General features: G+C 44.2%; 1 protein-coding gene across 1 annotated transcript in view; it reads right to left on the bottom strand.

The window, feature by feature from the left end:
* Window positions 1–20,428, bottom strand: part of Rsu1 (Ras suppressor protein 1) — a 178,426-nt gene that overhangs the window by 116,757 nt on the left and 41,241 nt on the right. Inside the window, exons 4-7 of the mRNA XM_038333585.2 lie at window positions 13,826–13,946; window positions 8,509–8,627; window positions 6,628–6,710; window positions 6,241–6,355 (exon numbers count right to left, since the gene is read on the bottom strand). Of these exons, the coding sequence (XP_038189513.1) occupies window positions 6,241–6,355; window positions 6,628–6,710; window positions 8,509–8,627; window positions 13,826–13,946 (438 nt within the window). The remainder of the gene's footprint in view (window positions 1–6,240; window positions 6,356–6,627; window positions 6,711–8,508; window positions 8,628–13,825; window positions 13,947–20,428) is intronic.

Here is a 20,428-nt window from a genome sequence, read left to right as displayed (position 1 = left end):
CAGAGCTTTAAAAAACCAAGGTGTTCTTTAGAGAGATCAATCTATATGTTATTCTGTTCTAAAAAGGCATAAAGCAAAGAAGCCAACAGCCCATGGTCCTCCTTTTCTTAACCTGGTGAGCATGCCGCACACAGTGGCCTGACTTCCATACTCCAGGTTAGAGCGACTCCTGGTAATAGTCTACTTTTCTCATGGCTGTGACACAATACTTGACAGAAGAAAATGAAGGGAGAAGCAGCTTACTTGGGCTCTGAGTTTTGAATGATACAGTCTATATGGAAGTGAGGGCAGAGCTGCAGAAACAGCAAGGTCTTTAGCAGCAGGAGCCTGTGGCTGCTGCTTCTCACATCGTGGCTAATCAGGAAGCAGAAAACAGACTAGATTCAGAACTGGGTGTAGCCTGTTCTTAGTGACCCAATTTCACCAGCTAGGCCTCATGGCCCCAAACTACCTAAACAACGCCACCAGCAGGGACCAAGAGTTCAAATAATGAGTCCGTGGGGAGTGGGCATTTCTGGTTTAAATCATCACACTTCCCATGGGTCCTTGGCATGTCGTTCAACCTCACAGAGCTTTCAGTTGTTTACCCACTAAATAGGGAGAAACACCCCAATTTTACCACGTTGTTGGAAGTTCAAATGAAATGATATGTATAAAAATGATGAGTAGATACATTTATATACTCAATAAATATTAGTCTTCTCTTATATTCTTTGTGGATTCTTCAAGGTAATACAGAAAAATAAGTAATTTTTTAAGCAAGGAAATAAAAGGTCAGTATTGACAGGTGCTCAGGAACCTCTTGGCTCTCATTTCTTGTCTCCTTTCTTCTGCCTTCTCCCTGGCTCGTCTTAGAAAGCTTCCACACACTCAGCCACGCGCATCAGCTACTTTTGTGTCATTGTGACAAACACCTCCTAGCAAAAACTCATGGTTCTGGAAGTTCTCTGTCCACCATGATTGGGAAGGTAGGACAGCGATCATGGTGGTAGCAGCGGCAGGAAGCAGAGGGCTGCTGTCACAGCCAGGGACTCCAAGAACCAGTCCTCGTGAAAACTTACAGCAACCCCTCAAAGATTCCATAGCTTTCCACCTAGAGAATAAGCAGTCAACACATGGCCTGTGGCATATTTCAGATTCACACTCTAATACTACGCTGCTCCAAATTCCAGGTTTCGCAAGAACATCTGTGCCCTTGGTAATGTGTTCTCGCTTTTGTTTGCCTGCTTTTGCAGGCTTCCTATGGGGGCAAAGGCTAGCGGTATCTGTGGAAACAACATCACTTAGTGGAAAAGCTAGCACTCTGAAGCTAGCTTTCCCACTGACCCTCTGTGGTGGGAAAGTTAGAAACCTTTAGGAGGTGAGGTCTGCCTGGAGAGATGCAACACTGTGGGAAGGCTCTGGAAGTTATAGCCTTGCCCTACTTCCAGTTCTCTCTCTGCTTCCTGTGTGTAGATTTGAAAAATGTGATCAGTCATCTTCCTAATCCCGCCTCTGTGCCATGCCTTCCCTGCCACGGTGGACTCTATCCCTCCAGAAGTGTAAGCCCTTTCTCCCTCAAGTCACTTTTAGTCACGGTATTTATCACAGCAGTTAAGAAGTAACTAACGCAGTCTGGAAGTCCATGCACCCCCACCCCCCACACTACCTTTGCTACATTCACACAATTTTTCTTATTTCTCCCACAGGAGCCACATCAGAACCTTGGCTCTGGCTGTTCTCTCTCCCTGGAAGGCGCCTTCCCTCCTCTAGGTCTCAATTAAATGCATTATAGGCAAGGCTTTCTCAGGTTGCCTCTCCCCCCTTCCCAGCACTTGCTCAGGCCTGATTTTCAACACTACATGATTTAGCATCTCTCCTCACTTACCTAGCTCTCTCCGTCTCTGTCAATTGTCTGTACGTCTCCTTTCCTTCCTTCCCTCCATATGGGCAGCTGTCTCCTCTTAGCACCCCTAGCAAATATGCTAAAGAGGAGCTTAATAAATACTAGTTGGACAAGCGAATTCTGCTTCTTGGGAAGGTCAGTCCTTTGGAATTAAAACAAAATAGCCTAAAGAAGGAAATTAATAAATGCTCAAATGAATACAGGAGCAGGTGACTCAATTCCAAATTTATATCTAATACCCTAGAGATATTACTTCTGCATTGTGCTGAGAAATCACCTGACAGAAACAACTTAAGGGAGAAAGGATTATCTTGGCTCCTGGTTTCAAAAGAAATTCAGTTCTCTATGAGGGCAACGACAGTCACATAGGAATAGACTAAGAAGAGAGAGAGCTGGGTAGGAAGAGTGGGTAAATTCTTCAAAGACACCCCTCCCCTCGGTGGCCTAACTCTGCCAGCCAGGCCCTACCCCTGAAGGGCTCCACGGCTTGAAGTGGTGCCACAAACTGGGCAGTAAATGTTTAAATCATGAGTCTGGGGTGACATTGCTCATTACAACCACTACAATATAGATAGCCTGATGTGAGAGCGAGAAACTAGAAAAACAGTCTAAGTAAGGAAATAAGTCTACGCAAGGAAAAGAAAAGCCACAGGATTCCAACAAGCCCCGGACTTTCACTGTGCTGTGTTCCTTCGTGTCCTTGGATTAGACAAGTCTGAACGCAGCTGGATTTCTCTGCTTGGCTGAAATTCTCTCACCGAAGAGGTTTCAAATTACAAACTCTGGGTTTATTAGAAAGATTTTCACAAAAATCTCAGGAGCCCTTACCTTGCTTATGTAAAAACGAAATAAGCCGAAAGGAAATCACCACACACACTTTAAAACATACTCAGAGGCAAAGCTGCAGCCAGTGGGTACCACAGAGACAGGAAGGATGAGCTGAATGAGAGAAGGGGCTTCAGATGGTCACTGGGCATCACGTGTACAAGTGAAAGCCAAATCTACTGCGGGGCTTGCTTACCAAGGGGCAAGAATCACACAGGCAAAGCGACTGGCTTGAAACAGCAAAATAGTAATTCACTTTGCACAGCCCATTTCTGGCACAACTGGTATAGTACTCCAGCCTCACCGAGGACCAGCAAAGCCTGCCGTGCGATTGGCCTTACTGTCACAACCTTCCTCCCGCACCATCCTGAAGGGCTGATGTCTTTTGGTTCAAATTCGGAAGTGCATGTCTAGGCATCTTCTTCCTGCCATAAGGGTGGGTAGGAGCCCATCACAGTGGTCAGGAACAAGGGCCCGGAGGAAGACTGACAGCTTCAAGGACAGCCACTGTGACTCATAGCTGGGTCCTTAAGGATATGTCACAAATCCTCCCTGAGCCTCAGTTTCTCCATCTCGAAAGGTCTGTTCCCCATTCTCACAAGTCCAGAAGAGATTGCATGGAAAAGCACATATCACTGTGCTCCGGCATTCAAGGCCTTACTAGCTATGATTATATTACCAGCTAGCATGTTGCCCTTGTTTTTAAAAATAACCACTGCTCAAAAATCTTCATCTTTATTTTAAATTAGTAACTAGGGTTTCTGAAGAATTTATTACCTCTTTCAAACGAAAGCATTCACTTCAAAGCAGAAAAAGACTACCCGACAGAGGACAGACGTGGACAGTGTTTTCTAGGTACGGCTGGCAGAAGTGAAGCCACCCAAAGACTCGTTACAATTCTACTTCTAAGTAAAAAATATACACACGTTGTTATCGGATACTTTAAAGGAAATGTCAGAGAAATATGATGGCATAGAATATTTATGTAAACTAAAAAAAGAATAAGGCTAATAAATACATAGATAGACCCATTCCGGTTCAAGGAGGCACTTTTCTAATAAATTATCCAATAAAAGAATTACCAAGTCAAACAGTGGTGGTGCATGCCTGTAATCCCAGCACGCGGGAGGCAGGGGCAGACAGATCTCTGTGAGTTCAAGGTCAGCCTGGTCTATGAGCTAGTTCCAGGGCAGGTTCCAATGCTACAGAGAAACCCTGTCTTGAAACCCCACCCACCCAAAAGAAAGAAAAAGAAAAAGAAAAAAAAAAGAATTGCCTAGCCTAATACTTTAGATTACCATATTGCTTGCAGAACTGAAAAAGCAAGCAATATGGCAACCAAATGCGTATTTACGTCTTCCAGTTTTACTAGTCACACTAAGCGAAGACACGCGTCAGAAGCACGGAGCGAGCTTCATCCTGTTCCACAAGAATCTGTCTCACACATGGAGCTTTGATCCAATAGTGTAGGAGGAGGTGAGTTATTTATGTTCTGTAAAATGTCCCCAAGTATTGCTAATGCTAAAATCCACAGTTAACAATTACTGTCCCAAGGCAGTGTTTTTCCCTAGGTAAGTTGTTTCCCCTTAGAAAATTCTCACTAACTACCATCGCCTTTGAACTTTTCTATTCCCAGACAGGACTCACGAAGCTCAGGCTGGCCTTGAACCGTAAGTCTCCTATTTTGCATCTCAACTGCTAGGTTTACAAGTCTATATGATCAAAAGAATACTGTTTTGCTGCTATGCATTACTTCATTCCTTCCAAAGCAAAACTTGACTCCTTGTAATTCAGCGAAGAAAAGGTGCTGAGCTATGCCTGAACCCTGAAAACTCGGTCCTCCTAACTCCAAAGGGGTGAAGGAGATGGGAAAGTGGGGGTGAAGTGGGGCTCATCCAATGAAATCAAGTGACTGCTTGTCTTTATAGCTTTTGCTTTTTTATGTGTATGCCTCTGTCTGTGTGAGGGTAAGCCACATGTAAGGAATATGTGTGTATATGCCTATGCCTGTGTGACAGTATGCCACATGTATGTGGTATGTGTGTGTATGCCTCTATCTGTATGAGGGTAAGCCATATGTATGTAGTATGTGTGTGTACGCCTGTGTCTGTGTGAGAGTATGCCATAGGCATGTAGCTTCTTGCAGAAAAGTTGGGTTTCCAGTAACTGGAGCTACCGATAGTTGTGAGCCACCTGACAGGGGTGCTGAGAACCAAGCGTGAGTCCTCTGGAAGAGCGGCAGTGTTCTTAACTGCTGGTCCAGCTCTCCAGGCCCCTGCTTATCTTTTATACAGTACTTTGCTTCAGATCTGTGGTCTCCTGTGTGACATACACATAGCTATGAAACATCTGACTTGTGGCTGATGGCCTCCGTGCTGGGAGCACAACTCTAGACAGAACCCACACTGTACCTACAACCTTCCTAATACTTTAGTATCCAGGATCATCACTTCATTAACTCATTCAGCAGGTTTTGCTTTAACTCAATACCGTTCATCTGGCATGGGTGAGCATGGAAGGCAGAGCGGGGAACAGACGTGAAAATGTTCTTACTCTTATGGCCTTTTATATTCTCATTTGCAATGGCCATTGAAAACCACCAGTCCTATGGTAGAATGGTTTTCTCCAACAAGTGTGAGTCAAATAAAGTTTTTTTTTTTAATATGTTATTTTGGTGCAGAGAAACAAATAATTGAGAAACAGTATCAGTTCAAGAAAGTTAGGTGGGTCAAAGGAGAGAAGAAATGAGAGGAAATGAGAGACCAGTGAATGTTAAGATTTTATTGTTTCTGTTTAATAAAAGGTCTCATCGTGTGACCCAGGGTGGCTCATCAGTCCTCTCCCCTGCTTCTATTTCCCATGAAATAGCCTGCCATTCATGAGCTTGTTGCCAAAGGGCAGTGTCAAGTCAGCAGTCAAACTGTGGGTTCAGAGGTTACAAGAGAGGAAGAAGAGACACCCACCTGGGGCCACACAGAGAACTGAAATTTAGCAACCTGTAACAGGACCAAAGAGTTACCAGTAAAAATCATTTAACAATTCTCACTGGAGATGGCATCAGGGCAAACCAAGGCCACCACTGGAAAAGGCGTTTTTAGGTAGCTAGAATAAATACGCTTTATCTAGTTGGTGAAAAATTTTAGTTGCGGGGAGAGCAAGAGACAATAAGAATATTGTTTTGGCAAGCCACATTCCTAACGAGTAAGAACCCAGAAATCTTACTCAGCTATCATACAAAGCATTTGAAAGGAAGCTCTTACTGCTAACCCCATGCTCCTCCCACTACACCACAGGGTCGTAGGCCATCCCTCAGCGATTTCCGAGACGCTGCCCCCTACAGCTGTATCACAGAAAGTCAATTCATAATACCTGGGCTCTGGCCAATGACAAATGGCCCTGATTTGATCAGAATGGGGTGCCTGAGTGAGATGAGAGTGAGTGTCAAGGGGAGGAGAGAGGTCAGCCACAGTTGCAAAGTTGGGGTGATTGTGAACTAAACCCAGCACGAAGACTATGACAAGCATCCTTACCTAGCTCTGGAGGCAGAACAGTCAGGCGGTTCCCCTGAATGTGGAGCTCCTTCAGCTGGGTGAGCTCGCCGATTTCCTTAGGCAGTGAGATCAGGTCATTATCCCTGAGGCTGAGCTAAATATACGAAAACAGGGAGCTGTCAAAACAATTTTTCATAAAGAGGTGCTCAACAGAAACTCATGCCCTCACCCAATGCCCTCTCTTCCTTCAAGGCTCAATCTTTCCAATTCATTTAAAAGTGTCTGAGGCTAAACAAGAAACAGAAGCAGGAGCAGTGGTTCATTCCTGCAAAACAAACCTTACTCCTGCTCAAATTGACTTGATTCTACTCCTACAAGGGCTGCAGAAGTGAATTGATTTTCTAAGAATTTAGATAAATTACTTACTATCTGCAACTTTGTGAGCTTCCCAATATCTGGAGGCAGGATTTCAAAATCGTTGTCACTTAGATAGAGTGCACGCAGGGTGGCTGCAAATTAAACAGCAATATATAAACAGGGTGGCAAGGAATCCAACCATCTGGGGTCTGATCAATGCAAGGGAGTCAGCTTTGATTAATAACCCTGGCGAGGTGGAAAGCCTGTGACATACCCAGGGCTCACTCTAATAGCGAGCAGGTCAAACCTAGATTTACCGGTTGATTGTGGTGCTGGTGTATCTAGGAAGACATCTGTATCCAGGAGGACTGACGCAATTAACAACCCCGGGCTTTACACAAAGAGGTTGGCACCGGTGCAAAGTTTTCAGAAAAGATAGCCATGTTTCTCTAGTACTTCAGATTCACATTTATTATACCATTTGCAGTTCAAGAGAAAGAAGGACCACGTGGTCCCACAGGGCCACCCACATCAGAATCCAGAGCAAAGGGGCTCTTTCATCAAAAGGGATCTACATCAGATTGGAACTTTCTTATACAAATAGATCCATGTCAAGAATAAGTACATGAAGGGCTTTCCTGTGGCGGACACCATCGTCATGACTTTTTGTTTCCATAATCAGGCCAATTGCTGTCCCTTTTCTTTGTCACTTTAATGACGACACTGAATGAAGACAACGGTGCTAAAATGAGGACATGGATGTAAGAGATTAAAGCTTAAAGCGAGCAGAAGACTTGCACAGATTATAAAACGATGGCAAGATCCCAGCCTCCGAAGGCTAAAATCCTTAAATAGCTACCAACAACAACAAAGCAAATTTAATTAGATGTACTTTAAAAATTTGCTTAGCAGCTATCAAAGTACATTCCAACCTGGGAAAACAGACAGAAATGTATGTTATCATATATAACAAAAATAATTTTCGCTGTGGCCCAAGAAAACAATTTAGAATTGGCTTTATGTGCTTCAGAATGTCTGGTAGACGGCGTGAAAGGGAAGTAAAAAGAGGAATTTTATAGGCTGCTTCAGAAGTGACAGATTTTCTAGTGTGGGCATCGTGACAAGAGGTTAAAGAAAGGGAGCTCACCATACTGTGAGGCCTGCGTGGTCTCCATAGCAAAGGCTAGGCCAGGTAAGGTTATATAGTGAGGCTCTTTCTCAACAGTAACTTAGTAATATAAATAAACACACAGAACATGGCCAACAGAATGTCCACACGACACAGACATCCCTGTCACAGGTGCAGATAAACTGACTTAACATAGAACTCTTCCCTGAGTATTTCATGAGCTGCTGGGATGTCAGTCATCCTGATTTTTAGATGTATCTATAGCAAGAAAAGATAAACATGTAACCATCTGTGACAAACAATTCCACAATCGTCATATATTAGACAATGTCAGTCTATGGCAAGGGGCACTCTTCAAAGACTTAAGTAAGAATCAAGCTAGATATTTAAACAATTCTGTTAGCAGCTTATGAGTGGATATTTTTTATAAATGATTTCCCGGAGTATCTTTGAGCAGTGCATTGCAGAGAATTAATAGTAACCAGGAAAAACTGTTTCTTTCTTTTCTTTCACACTCTTTAAAAAGAAAATCAAGATTCCTAGCCAAATGTGTGACTTGGTCTCACTGAGGAACAAAATCTCTCTTGGAAAGTTAATATGGCATTATTGAGTCTGCTTCTGCCCAACGGTGTCAGACACCTACACATCAAATATAAATACTGCCGAACAATGCAGGAATATGCAAAAGGACTGTGATGAAATACATATATACATATATGGCTAATGATTTCTCTTAAGAGTTTTGGCACTGGCAAAGAAATCTGCACTTTTAGAACCAAAGTACTATGTTAAAGAGATTTACAAAATGAAAAGTTTCTCACTGAGGTAGAAGAAGTTTCCAGGGAGGGAATGTTCATTCAGGTTGTTGTAAGTCAAGTCCAGGACCTCCAGAGCAGGGAGAGAGCCAAATCCTCGAGGCAGTGTGTTCAGCCTGTTCATGCTATGATTTGGGGACAGAAGGAACAGGTCACCTCCCACAAAGCAGAAATTCACCAAGAACATTAGAAAAGGTGCAAACCCAGCTCATCAGGATGAAAGTCCCATGAGTCAGCATTCATGGAATACAAGTGATTTTTCACCTTATTCATGTAATTTAATTGATCAGAGGAAATAGTCACACAAATGGTACACGCAACATGCTGGGAACAATGGAGCTATCACCACATTAAGCTATTTAACATATTCCTTATTTCATGAGCATTTTGATCGTGCTGAGACTATACCGAGAATGCAGATACATACAAATCTATCCTCTGAGCAACTTAAATACAGCAGATACTGTTGACTCTAGTTACTGTGGTATATAATAACTTCTTGAACTTATGCCTGAACAACTGAAATTCTTGGTCTTTTAGCATCTACCTGCCTCTGGTGAAAATCACTTTATCCTGATGACTTTCATATTTTACCTCTCCTATGAGATAATGCATATTAACCTCAATCTAAGCATTTTACTCAGGCAACCCATGTTCACAAAATGAAAATTTTTAGTTATCGCTTCCTCCAATAGGAAAACTCGAATACCATTCTACATACGAATATACAAAATACCTGTCTGTCTGAAGAGAAACTTCCTTAAGCTTGAGCAAACAAGAATTCAAAACATGTATTCCAGGTATTTGCTTTATTTCACCCATTCATTGTGATGGGAAGGGACATCACATTCCTGTTCTCTAACTATGAACCAATGATCAGAATTATCTCCAGTTAGAAGGCTGGTTGCCAGGGCCTGGGGCAGAGGGCAGGAAATTGGTTGTTTCAGATTTGTAAGACAAGAGACTTCATGGGTAGTAGTGGTGTGAAAACACACTACAAAAAGGTCAAGATGGTAAACTTTATGGTTATACACACACTTCTTTGTGTGTCCTGTGTGTGTATACGTGGTGGCTAATGTCAGTTGTTAACTAGACACACCTGAGCAAAGAGACTCTTCACTGAAGAACTGCTTCTACCAGACTGACCTACAGGCACGTCTGTGGGGCGCTTCCCTCATTGCTCATTGGTGTGAGAACTCCCAGACACTACAGGTGGTGCCATCCCTCAGGCAGCTGAGCCTGAGCTGTAGAAGCAAGGCAGCTGAAGAAATCAGAGGAGACAAGCTATAAGCAGGCATTCTCTCTAGTTCCTGCTGCAGTCCCTGCCTTGCGTTCCTGCCTTGGCATCCCCTAATGCTAGATTGTAACTTGTAGGCCAAATAAACCCTTCAGCCTCCACATTGTTCCTGACTAGCATTTTATTACAACAGAGAAGCAAATTACATACATGCATGCATACATATACACATATGTGTGTATGTATATGTATATATAAAATCTAAGAGAAAATTTTGATATCATCTATTTTTCTTCAAGACCTTTTTTTATTGCAGTTCTCTTTGGGAATACTTAAAAGTCAGTTTAAAAACACGTCAGTGTAAGATGACAGGGAGGAGAGGCTATGACACTGGAAATCAATCCAATCTTTGACCATTCTAATAAGAGACACAGTGTTGCCCACCTCTACCAACCCAGACCTCATGAGAAATGAGGGAGCAAAAGGGAACCCAAGAGAAAAGTGGATTTACAAGTCTCAAGCAGAGGGGGTCCCTGGCTGGACTACTCACCTCAGAACAGAGGGTGTGTCAGCGTCCCTATGATGTCACAGTCTGTGAAACACATCTATGTCAGGACTTTCATCTGGTTCACTAACTGCCAAGTGCTTACAAGATGAATTCTAGCAACAAACTAGGCTGACAGTCCAGAGCAGTTGACTATGGTCCTCTACAGCGAAGTCTGCCCAAAACCTATTAAACTGCAAACTCGGAACATCCAGGGCTTTTCATTTCTCGTAAAATACACAATGCACTGTACTTTTAAGAGTTAAGAACAGATCAAAACTTTCTCTTGTGAGCTGGCTTAAAGTTCTTTCATGTCTTGTATTCATCATAATAATCAGCAAGTATTACATAACACAAACTTGTTTGGTTAAGTGCATCTTCAGGACTACGGATGCGCGTGACCTAACTTTGTGCTTACGGTCTCCCGAGTGCACACTTGCATTCTACCAGCTTGTGCCAAGCAGTCCTCTCCATCCTGCCTTCCCCTGGCCTTAATGTGCATGTATAAGTCTCTATGACATTCAAGAACAGAAACTCCTTTGTTGAAACCCATCTTAATTCCTTTCCCAATGAACTAAAAGTTTTGTTGCGATGCCAACTTCTTTGGAGCTATGGACTTAAACACAGGAAGTTTTACATAATCAATAAACTTAGAGCCAAAAGTACAAATAATTCCAAAAGGACAAGAAAATAACTAAGGTGCATGTTCATCAAGTTGACCCTTCTGTTCAAACTCAACTGAACCAAGCCTGTGGCTATGTTCTTCCCAAATTCCATGCTCGACACAGAAATCTAGATTGTATCCCTCCCATCAATAACTGTCTTGGCAATTTTTCTTCTACATAGTTTTCAAATTAACCCCCCCTCCAGCCCCTCCTCCATTGACACTGATCCAGATCACCTCAACCACAGAGGTGGCTTCCCTGCTGGTCCCCACTGGCCTCTACCCCAACTCCCATTAGCCGTCTACATGCTGAGCTTTCAGACAAAACTTGCACTTCATACCCACTACTCCGTAAGACAGATTCTTTAATTGTCAGGCAGACACGGTCTGCAATCAGAGCTCCATCATATAAATCAGGGCAGCAATTGTGACTCCCTGCCATCACTGACACCATTGGTTTACTACTGGTGTCCCCACTGTGCTATGAGCTCTATGACAGCTGCATTGCTATTACCGAAAATGGCACCTGGTAGCCACTGGAACTCAACAAGCATCCATTAGGTGATCGGCAAGCAATTCCCAAGTGCCTGGCTAGTCTGGCATCTCACGTGACCACCACCTGCCTCACATTTTACATCCAGTTACCCCAGTGAAGTGTCAATGAACACCCAAGAAGTTCCAGCGATCTGAGCTTTGAAACTTGTCACTCTCTCGACCTGCTTAGTTGTCTAAGTCAGAAACTCACTTGCAAGCACTGTTTGGGTTCCAGCATTCATCCTGTGTGAAGCCTTTTTTTTTTTTGGTTTTTCGAGACAGGGTTTCCCTGTAGTTTCTAGAGCCCGTCCTGGAGCTAGCTCTTGTAGACCAGGCCCCATCTATAGCCTAACCCTAACCCTTATGTCTCTGATTCCATTGCAATTCCATCAGCCCCAGGACAACTATGACCCTACTGTGTTCACTGACAGTGTGCCGTGCCCCTATCTTAAGGTCCATGCCAAGATATTTATCCTTGCTCCCCATCAGTAATGCTGACATAGAATAAGCAGTAATATAGTCAAGAAATAAATGAACAAATTAGTGAAACATTGATGATAACAACCACTCTGATTAACATATATTAGGTCATGTTCATAATTACACGCTATTCGAATATGCACTGTGCATTAATATCCTTATAATATGCTAATAGATGTATATACTACATATACATACATTTTATATGTATTTTTTAATTTTACAAATGCACAGCTTAACAGTAAAGATATATATTTTTTGCATTTTTGCATACTAATTTACCATACAACTAATGTTTTTTTGAATGCTTCTGATTTGTGTACATGTACTTACCTGTATGTGCCCCTGCGCAGGCCAGAGAAGGACACAGAGTGTGTGTCTTTTTTAATCACTCAACACCTTATTTTTTTTTTTTAGATAAGTTAGTTCTCCCACTGAACCTAATGCTTGCCATTTGGCGAGGCTATCTAGCCATCAGGTTCCCAGGACCTACCTGTGCCTATCTCTGCATCCCCAGCGCTGAGCTACAAACACCCAAGGCCAATCCTGCTTTTTACGTGGGTATTGAGGATTTGAACCCAGGCCCTTCTGGTTCCAAACCAAGCAGTCTTACCCACTGAGCAATCTCCCCAGTGCCAAGACTTATTATTATTAATCTTCAAACTCGAGAACTAAATGCATAATCCTTCCTTTTCTGTTTCATGGGTGGGGATCCAGTGTGAGCATGAGCAAAGGAAAGCTGTCATTTGAAGGGAGGTTGTTCTCTTTCACTCTGCTTCCTCTCACGCAGTAGCAAGCAGATGCTCACAGATCTGGTAAAGCTGGTCTCTTATCCAAACTGAGCTTCAAAACAAGAGTTATCCAACCAAACCCCTCATGTGAAGAATGAACTAGCAGCCGTTTCCTAAGCTCCCTATGAGACTGATAAATACGTGGTATACTTCTCTTGCCATGTAGCTAACATGACTGCAACATCCAGTGGCCACAATTTTATGACTAAATTGGCTTGTGCAGAGATGGGAACATGAATGGACTAGCACTCAGCCACCAGCTAGGGCAGTGGAGATGAAACTCAAAAGCCAGAGTTCCACTTGCCATCCATGGAGTCTGATGGACCCAAATCAATGAAGGTCTCCACCTCACTGGGCCACCGAAGCCAGGGGTAATCAGAAGCAAATAGCTTAACCCCTTGCAAAGAGCTTGGTTGCCTCTCTGTCAGGAAAGTGCTGAAAAGCCCGCCCTCTCCACCTCACAAATTGAACAGGGTCAAGTGCTGGCGCAAGAACTAACAGGCCAGCGCTACACAGAGACAAGGTATTACCGCCGTTCACTGAGGCTTGGTGCTGCAACCTCAGCTCAACCACTCTCCTTTCTTCACCTCGATGTGAAATGTAGGATTTCTCCCTACTCCCACAACACAGGAAAACGGCAAGAAGTCACAGTGCAACGCGAGGGGCCACTGCACGGACGGAATGTGTTTGTCAAGCTACTTCTGTGTATACACAGAGTGATCCAACAGGAGCCCAGGTAATCTGAACAGTTAATGCTGAGCAAGTCAGTCCTTCCTTGGCCAGGACAACAAAAATAAAATGTTCCTGGAAACAAAACATCATGAAAAATAACTTCCTTACTGTGTGCCAACAACGAGCTTCTCGATTAGCTCTCCACTAGCTGTGCACTAACGGAGAACAGCGAAAGGAAATATTAAAACAGCAGCCTTTTCTTAAGCCCGACGCATAAAAAGCGATGAGAAACGCGCTTCTCCCATGGGATAGCCATGTAAATGCTGTCCCTCGCTTGCCCACGCCCTGATTCCCTTTACCTCTCTACCGGCGTCCCTTCTTCAAGCTCGTGCAATACTCACCCCAGGTTCAGGTGCTTCAGCTTCTGAAGGCTGCTGATCTGGGTGGGCAGTTCCTCGATCTGGTTGTTGAAGAAGTTAAGCACCTCCAAGTTCTTCAGTTCTGCTACGTTTGGGGGCACAGCTATGGGAACGGAGACGCTACATGTGAATTCAAGGTGTATAGGTTGCTAGCCATGCATTTCCCCTGCAAACGCAAGCCAGGTCGGACTCCAGGGTGGTCCACACACAGGCCTCATTTACTTTTCGTAAGTTTATTTTCGTGGGTAATAACTAATGACGACGTGGAAGAAACTGAAGTGTTTCCTTTTTACGTGATCAGATAAAACCTCGTGTGTACAGAGGGTGGCAGCAGGAATGAAAGGAGGACCCCCACACGGGCAGCGGCCTCTCGGAAAACAGTACGCTGCACACACGTCCTTGCCGTAAGTCTAACACTTGCAGTTATTCTCTTCCTTGTGGTTGCCTTGAACCTCCAGCACTAGACAGCTAACTGTAGTGAATGAAGCTACGTTCAAGCTTCGTAAATAATACTGTATCTGAGGAGCTGTCTTTGTTAACATTGAACTCAATCACAGTTTAACCTCAACCTGAAATAGTACAATGTTCAATGTTCCTCCTTCCTAATCTTGTCCTTTGGAGTAATGTACTTTGATCAACAGACACACACACACACACACACACACACACACACACACACATCATATTACCAACTGATTAATACAGTCTGTTTTGGGGTGGGTAGGGTTGAGACAGGGTTTCTCTATTTAAACAGCCCTGGTTGTCCTGGAGTTCACTCTGTAGACCAGCAGCTGGCCTCGAACTCACAGAGATCTGCCTGCTTCTGCCTCCCAAGTGCTGGGATGAAAGGCGTGCGCCACCACTGCCTGGTAATCAATACATTCTTATGTAGAAATGCAGAGAGCCAACTCAGTAGCATGCTGTGGACATTAGTGTGCAGGTCACGGGTGAAGAGAACCACCTGGCACCTGCATGGGGTCTCCTTACTTATAGTCCACGACTGAAGACGAATGAAAAGCCTCAAAAGTATTGGCAGCCGTTAGTATCTGCTACTTTGAGGAACCCAGGGTGCACAAAATACCAGCAGCATCTTTTGCTTTCAAATGGAAGTGTCATGGCGCTCCAAGGTAAGCAACTAACTCATAAGTAGGCCGGGTTTACTTCTTATTAAACCACATCCAGGAGTCAATCAACCGAAGATCAAAAATACTTGGAGAAAATGCTGCATCCATCCTGACTTTATAGAACAGGCTTTTCTTGTTATTACTTCCTAAATATGCAGTTTAACAAGCATTTGTATCTCATGAGATACTATCGTAATCTAGAATGATTGAAAGTGCATGGAGAATGTGCCTGGGTTATGTGCATATACTGTGCACATAACCTATATACCTAAGGGACCTGAGAATCCCTGGATTTTGTTAACCAGAGCTCTTACAACCAACTCCCAAAGACACTGAGGGACAAATGTTCCACTTCAAAATGGTAGCAAAGCGGGGGTGGGGGGAGTTCAACATATCGCCACTCATCTATCCTAGTTGCTATCTAATTTTCTGTAAGCAAACACATGTAGCTTGTCCATAGTTCATGGAAACTATAATTTCCAAACTTTCCAAAGCACTGAAAATACCAATGAGGCCCTGAATGCAGCACGAGCAAGTGGGCCGTGCCTCATATTGGAGCACTCACTTCCCATACCAACAGCTCAGCTCTCTTCTCTCCGCCCCTGACGGCTGGGAAAGTGGCTTTGCTGGCCAGCCTTCCTGACTCTGAGTTAAGTCTAAACTCAGAACCAGAAGCGCTTGTGCTTAGGACTTTTGCACAGATTATGAAAATTCCAAACATCTGAGAGATGGATCCAAACAGCCATTCCAAGAACAGCACTTGGCAGCTCCCAGGCAAGACAAAGTAAAGGGTGACACTGTTCGTATTCGCTCTGAGTCACTATTTTCAACACTGAGAAATGCCACAGGTACCAATGGCCTCATTTCTTTTGATTTTGATTGTGAGCTGAGCCTCTAATGCTGAGCCATCTCTCCAGCCCTATGGCCTGATTTCTTTAAGAGAGGAAATACTTGGGACGATGGAAAGGAAATGCTTCCACTGGAAGGAGAGACACGAAAGACAAAGATTGGGGTACACTCAAGCCACAGGCAGGAGGCAGTGGTCCCATGGAGCCTTGCATTAGCTCCCAAAATGGATGGAGACAAAAGGACCAGCATTTTATGGAATAGTCTAGACAGCTGGGAAGAATTCCAGAATGACTTGTGGATACTCAAACAGATAACTAAGAGCCTAACAAAATGACGGCAAAAACATATTTTAGGTGTGTATTCTTTCATGTAAATAAGTGGTGTTCACTTTATATAAGCATCAAACTTTACCCTAAGGGCTATGTGTTCCCTCCACGGACCAAAGTGAAGGGCAGCTACCAGAGACCTAACCCTCTTCTCTGTCTACCCTGGAGCTAACAGTGAAGCCTCCTCTCACTACAGTGATCTGATTAGCTTGAAGAGCAATAAAGAAAGTTACTGAAACCAAGAGAAAATGATGATCTCAATTTAGCCACAAACCAAGAATAATGTGGCCAGAATTACTGCCGCCTCCCCAAACCTACTCTGCCAATGCAATTAAATGCTGGTCTAAAGGTATCGCCTCTTTGACAGGATGAGAGATTATTTCACTCTCCTTGCTAAAGTGGTCCAATTTAAAACCACCAATTATGTTAAATGTGATTTAGGACTTTGTTTAGTGGACACAAACAATAACCCTGCATTCAATTTACCAAACCTCTCTCAGCCTTTTGGTGTGCATTTGAATGTGTTGTGTTGAGACTCCATTCACATGGGAAGGGAGGAACCAAATGCATAGCTATTATTTCCCTGTAAACTGTAAACTACAGAATTTTTCATCAGTCCTGGTAAAAATAGAATAACATTCAAACTTAAATTGGGACAGAAGACCATTCATCCAACCAAAATTCAGAGACTGCTAAGCATGTGCAGGGTGCTATAGTCTAGACATCTAGCGTAGTGATGCTTTGCAGGTAAAGTAAGAGCTTTGCTTGCTATTTAGAGAAAGAAAGTTACAAAAGAAGGGTTGTTGTCATAGTCGAACATGGAAACAGAGGCAGAGTCTGGAAAGCCAGCTCATCCTCACAAAACCATGACCGATGTAAAAGGTTAGCAATAGAAAGCTGTGATGAATAAATCATGTGTATACACAGCACAGATGATCCCAACTGTTAGGGTAAGGTGGCTGCAAAATCTTGCCAGGCAAAAGCCTCTCCTGGAGTATTCCAAGGCATCCGTGGGACATGTTAGCAAAAAGAAGCACTTGAAAACATAATTAAGGGGGCTGGTGAGATGGCTCAGCAGTTAAATACAAGGCAGATAACTTGTATTTAACCCTTGGGGAACCACATGATGTCATATAAGTACTGCACTCTAACTGATTGCACCACTGAGCTCCAGGGAATCCACGTGATGTAAGGAGTGACTGTAGAGGTTGGCCTTTGACCTCTACATATACACCACAGCATGCACAGATACACAGACACACAGACACAGACACACAAACCAACAAATAAAAATACAACCTCAAAAAATTTTTAAAGAGAATATAATTAAACAGTGTGCATCAAAGTCTCTTATAACCACTCGGAACCCCTGTCCATCTGCCTGCACAGCGCATCTCTGCCTGTCCATCTGGAAGCATCAGGTCCCTAGACAATGCAGAATTGTGTGCCCAGAAGCAGCAGAGAAACACGAGGTATCTGGTCAGACATCCCAGGCTGACTCAGACCCTCCTGACTCTGCCTTGTCCTTACTGGGTGTCTCCTTACAACAGACAACCTCTCTGGACCTCCTTTTCCTCCAGAGTAGAATGAGAAAGTGAACTGTGGTCATTTTAAATACTCTTCTACCTGCTTTTAACATTTTATGAGTCTAAGAAGAGAAGGATTGTGAAAATCAATGATAATAGATTCAAATCATGCAACTCTGGGGTCCCCAATTAGGATGTGCAGTCATGCAGAACTGTGCTTGTCACAAAAGACTTAAGAGCCTTCTCTGTCTCATCAGTGACAGATCCTCTAATTTTGAGAGTTCAGCTGCTAAATTTGGGAGGAAGGCCACAACTGTTCTCTGCCGCTCCCAGGTTCCCAAGGTCACGCTTTGTGTCTATGGGAAGACCATGCCACCTCCCTGGGGCTCCTTTCAGCCCAGATGTTAAGCCCAGGGCCTGTTTGCTGAGTACATTCTAGGGTTTCTAACAATTTCAGACAAACCCAACCCAGCACGGCCCTGTTTCTTGCTTCAAGTTTTTACTTAATGAAAATAAAACCAAACGAAACAAAAATTATGAATGTTGTCTTAGAGGTCTGTCTATCTTATATTCTGGCTCAGACTCAGCAATTCAGGAAATAGTCTCCAAAGTATTTGGGAGGTTCCACAAAAAAAAAAAAACCCCGAGGGACTTAAAGGCCTCATTAGCTTGTCTTTGAGGGGGCTTCATCAGAGCCAGCACAGTGTCACACATCTGTAATACCATCACTCAGGGGACTAAGACAGGAGGATGACAGGTTCAGGAATGACAAAGTGGGTCCCACTTAGAGCTCACCTTAGGCCACTGTAGAGCAAGAAGCCTCCTAGTGCACCTCCCTCTCTCCATCTCATCCTACAGATCATGGGCTAGAGCTCTAGCTGCAAGACATCAGTGACTCTATTCCCGAGGAAGAGTGTGACATCTCAAAGGACATTCGCTGCCATGCTAGACACATTCTTAAAATTTCTGTGTATGGGATATTTTGTCTGCATGTATGTCTGTGTACCATGTGCATGCCTGGAGCTGAGGAGACCAAAGCAGGGCATCAGATGGCCTTGAACTGGAGCAACAGATGGTTGGGAGCTGCCATGTGAATACTGAGAATCAAACCCAGGTCCTCTGTAAGAGCAGCCAGTGTCCTTCATTAGGAAGTTATCTCTCTAGCCCCTCATCATTTTATATTTACAACCAGCAGAAGCTACTCGGCCAATAAGGGACTCTTGAGAAGGGTTTTCCTCACCTAGCTGGAGAGCAGCAGAGCGCCCCCAGCAAAAGGAGGAGTAAGACAAACGAGGTCACAGTCACAGAGCTCCACTCTTGGAGAGTTCTGTTCTGTGGTGTAAAATCAGTAATTCTGTAACTGATAAGATATCTTTAAGCATTTTAGGAGTTTATGAACACAGTAACAAAATTTCTCTGGAGCCAAGCTGGTCAGTGGGTAACCACTATTTATATAGATGTTTAAAGCTAGATTAATCAAAGTGAAAAAAAATACTGCTATGATTAGGATCTGAAAAGACCTCACGGGCTCATGTTCTGAGCACTTGTTTCCTGACTGGTGGCACTGTTTGGGGAGGCTGTAGAGTCTTGAAGAGGTGGGGCCTGGTGCCTAGTAAGTCCCTAGGGGCAGGTCTTGAAGAGGACAATCCAGCCTCTGGTTCAAATCCCACTCTCTCTACCTCCTGGTCCACAGCAGGGCCATGTAAGGTTATGCCACATGCTCCTGTCACCATGAACTGAGTCACTCGACCGTGCCTTCCCAGCTAGGACGAACTGGAAACCAGCGAAACCACACAGGAAAAGAAAAATTTCATCTTTCAGTGGTTCCCCACTGCACTTTCATATTGGGAAGAGCTGAACGAATCCACCCAACCTAGATGCTACCATACACCGCTACTAGTCAACACCAGCTTCTCCAACAGAGATTTCCCTGGTGAGAACAGTGGTCGGTAAGATAAACGCCACACAAAGGTGGAAATCCTCAAGTCACTGAATTCAGTCACCCGGGACCAAACTCATCATGAGCAAGTGCGGTCCTGTAGAGACAGTTCCGGTGCCATAGTGCCACACCAGGGCATGCTGTAGAGATGAAGACACATCACACAGACTGCCTTGGGTGGGTTCAGTCATTCCACGGGTTTCTTGAGCAAAAGCATTTTGCCCCCTACGGCTAAGAAACAAAACTGTGAAGAATGACAGGCTCTGGGAACAGCAGGCATCATGCAAAACATAAGGATGGGAGCCCTGCCTGGGAGCAGCCCACGGAGGGGTCAGGAAGCCACGTATTGGTCTTTGGAGCCATATGGCAAGTACTGACAGTGGTTCTCCTATAGCTCCAGAAGGACAGCTAATAGACCGTGCACCCACGCTGCCAGGAAGCCAGGAGCAGCGCAGAACATGTGGGTTTCCATCAGAAGCTAAGGCATAAAATCCGGAGGTGACCTTCTCCCAGCCCCCACCGCCAAACGTGGGGTGGTGAAAGCTACACAGTGACGACTTCTGCAGAAGACCAAAAGCTGTTTCAGCTCCAGTGATTGCTGGTCTGGGATGCAGAGCCCAGGGGACCCAGCCCTCAGACAGTTTTCAAAGAAGCAGATTCATGGTTCAGTTTTAACGTCCTTTATGGGAAGCTGGTGATGGAATGGAAATTCCCAGAGAAGAGGGAGACCCGGAGCACACAGCTCCCAGGGCCATGCTCCTGCAGCACAGCGCAGGGATGAGAGCAGCAGACACAGGAGCACACACATATGCTGAGGGATA

Source organism: Arvicola amphibius, chromosome 6, assembly GCF_903992535.2.
Source record: "Arvicola amphibius chromosome 6, mArvAmp1.2, whole genome shotgun sequence".
Taxonomy (NCBI): Eukaryota; Metazoa; Chordata; class Mammalia; order Rodentia; family Cricetidae; genus Arvicola; species Arvicola amphibius.
The sequence above is the reverse complement of the archived record's forward strand: the minus strand, read 5'-3'. Positions and strand labels throughout refer to the sequence as shown.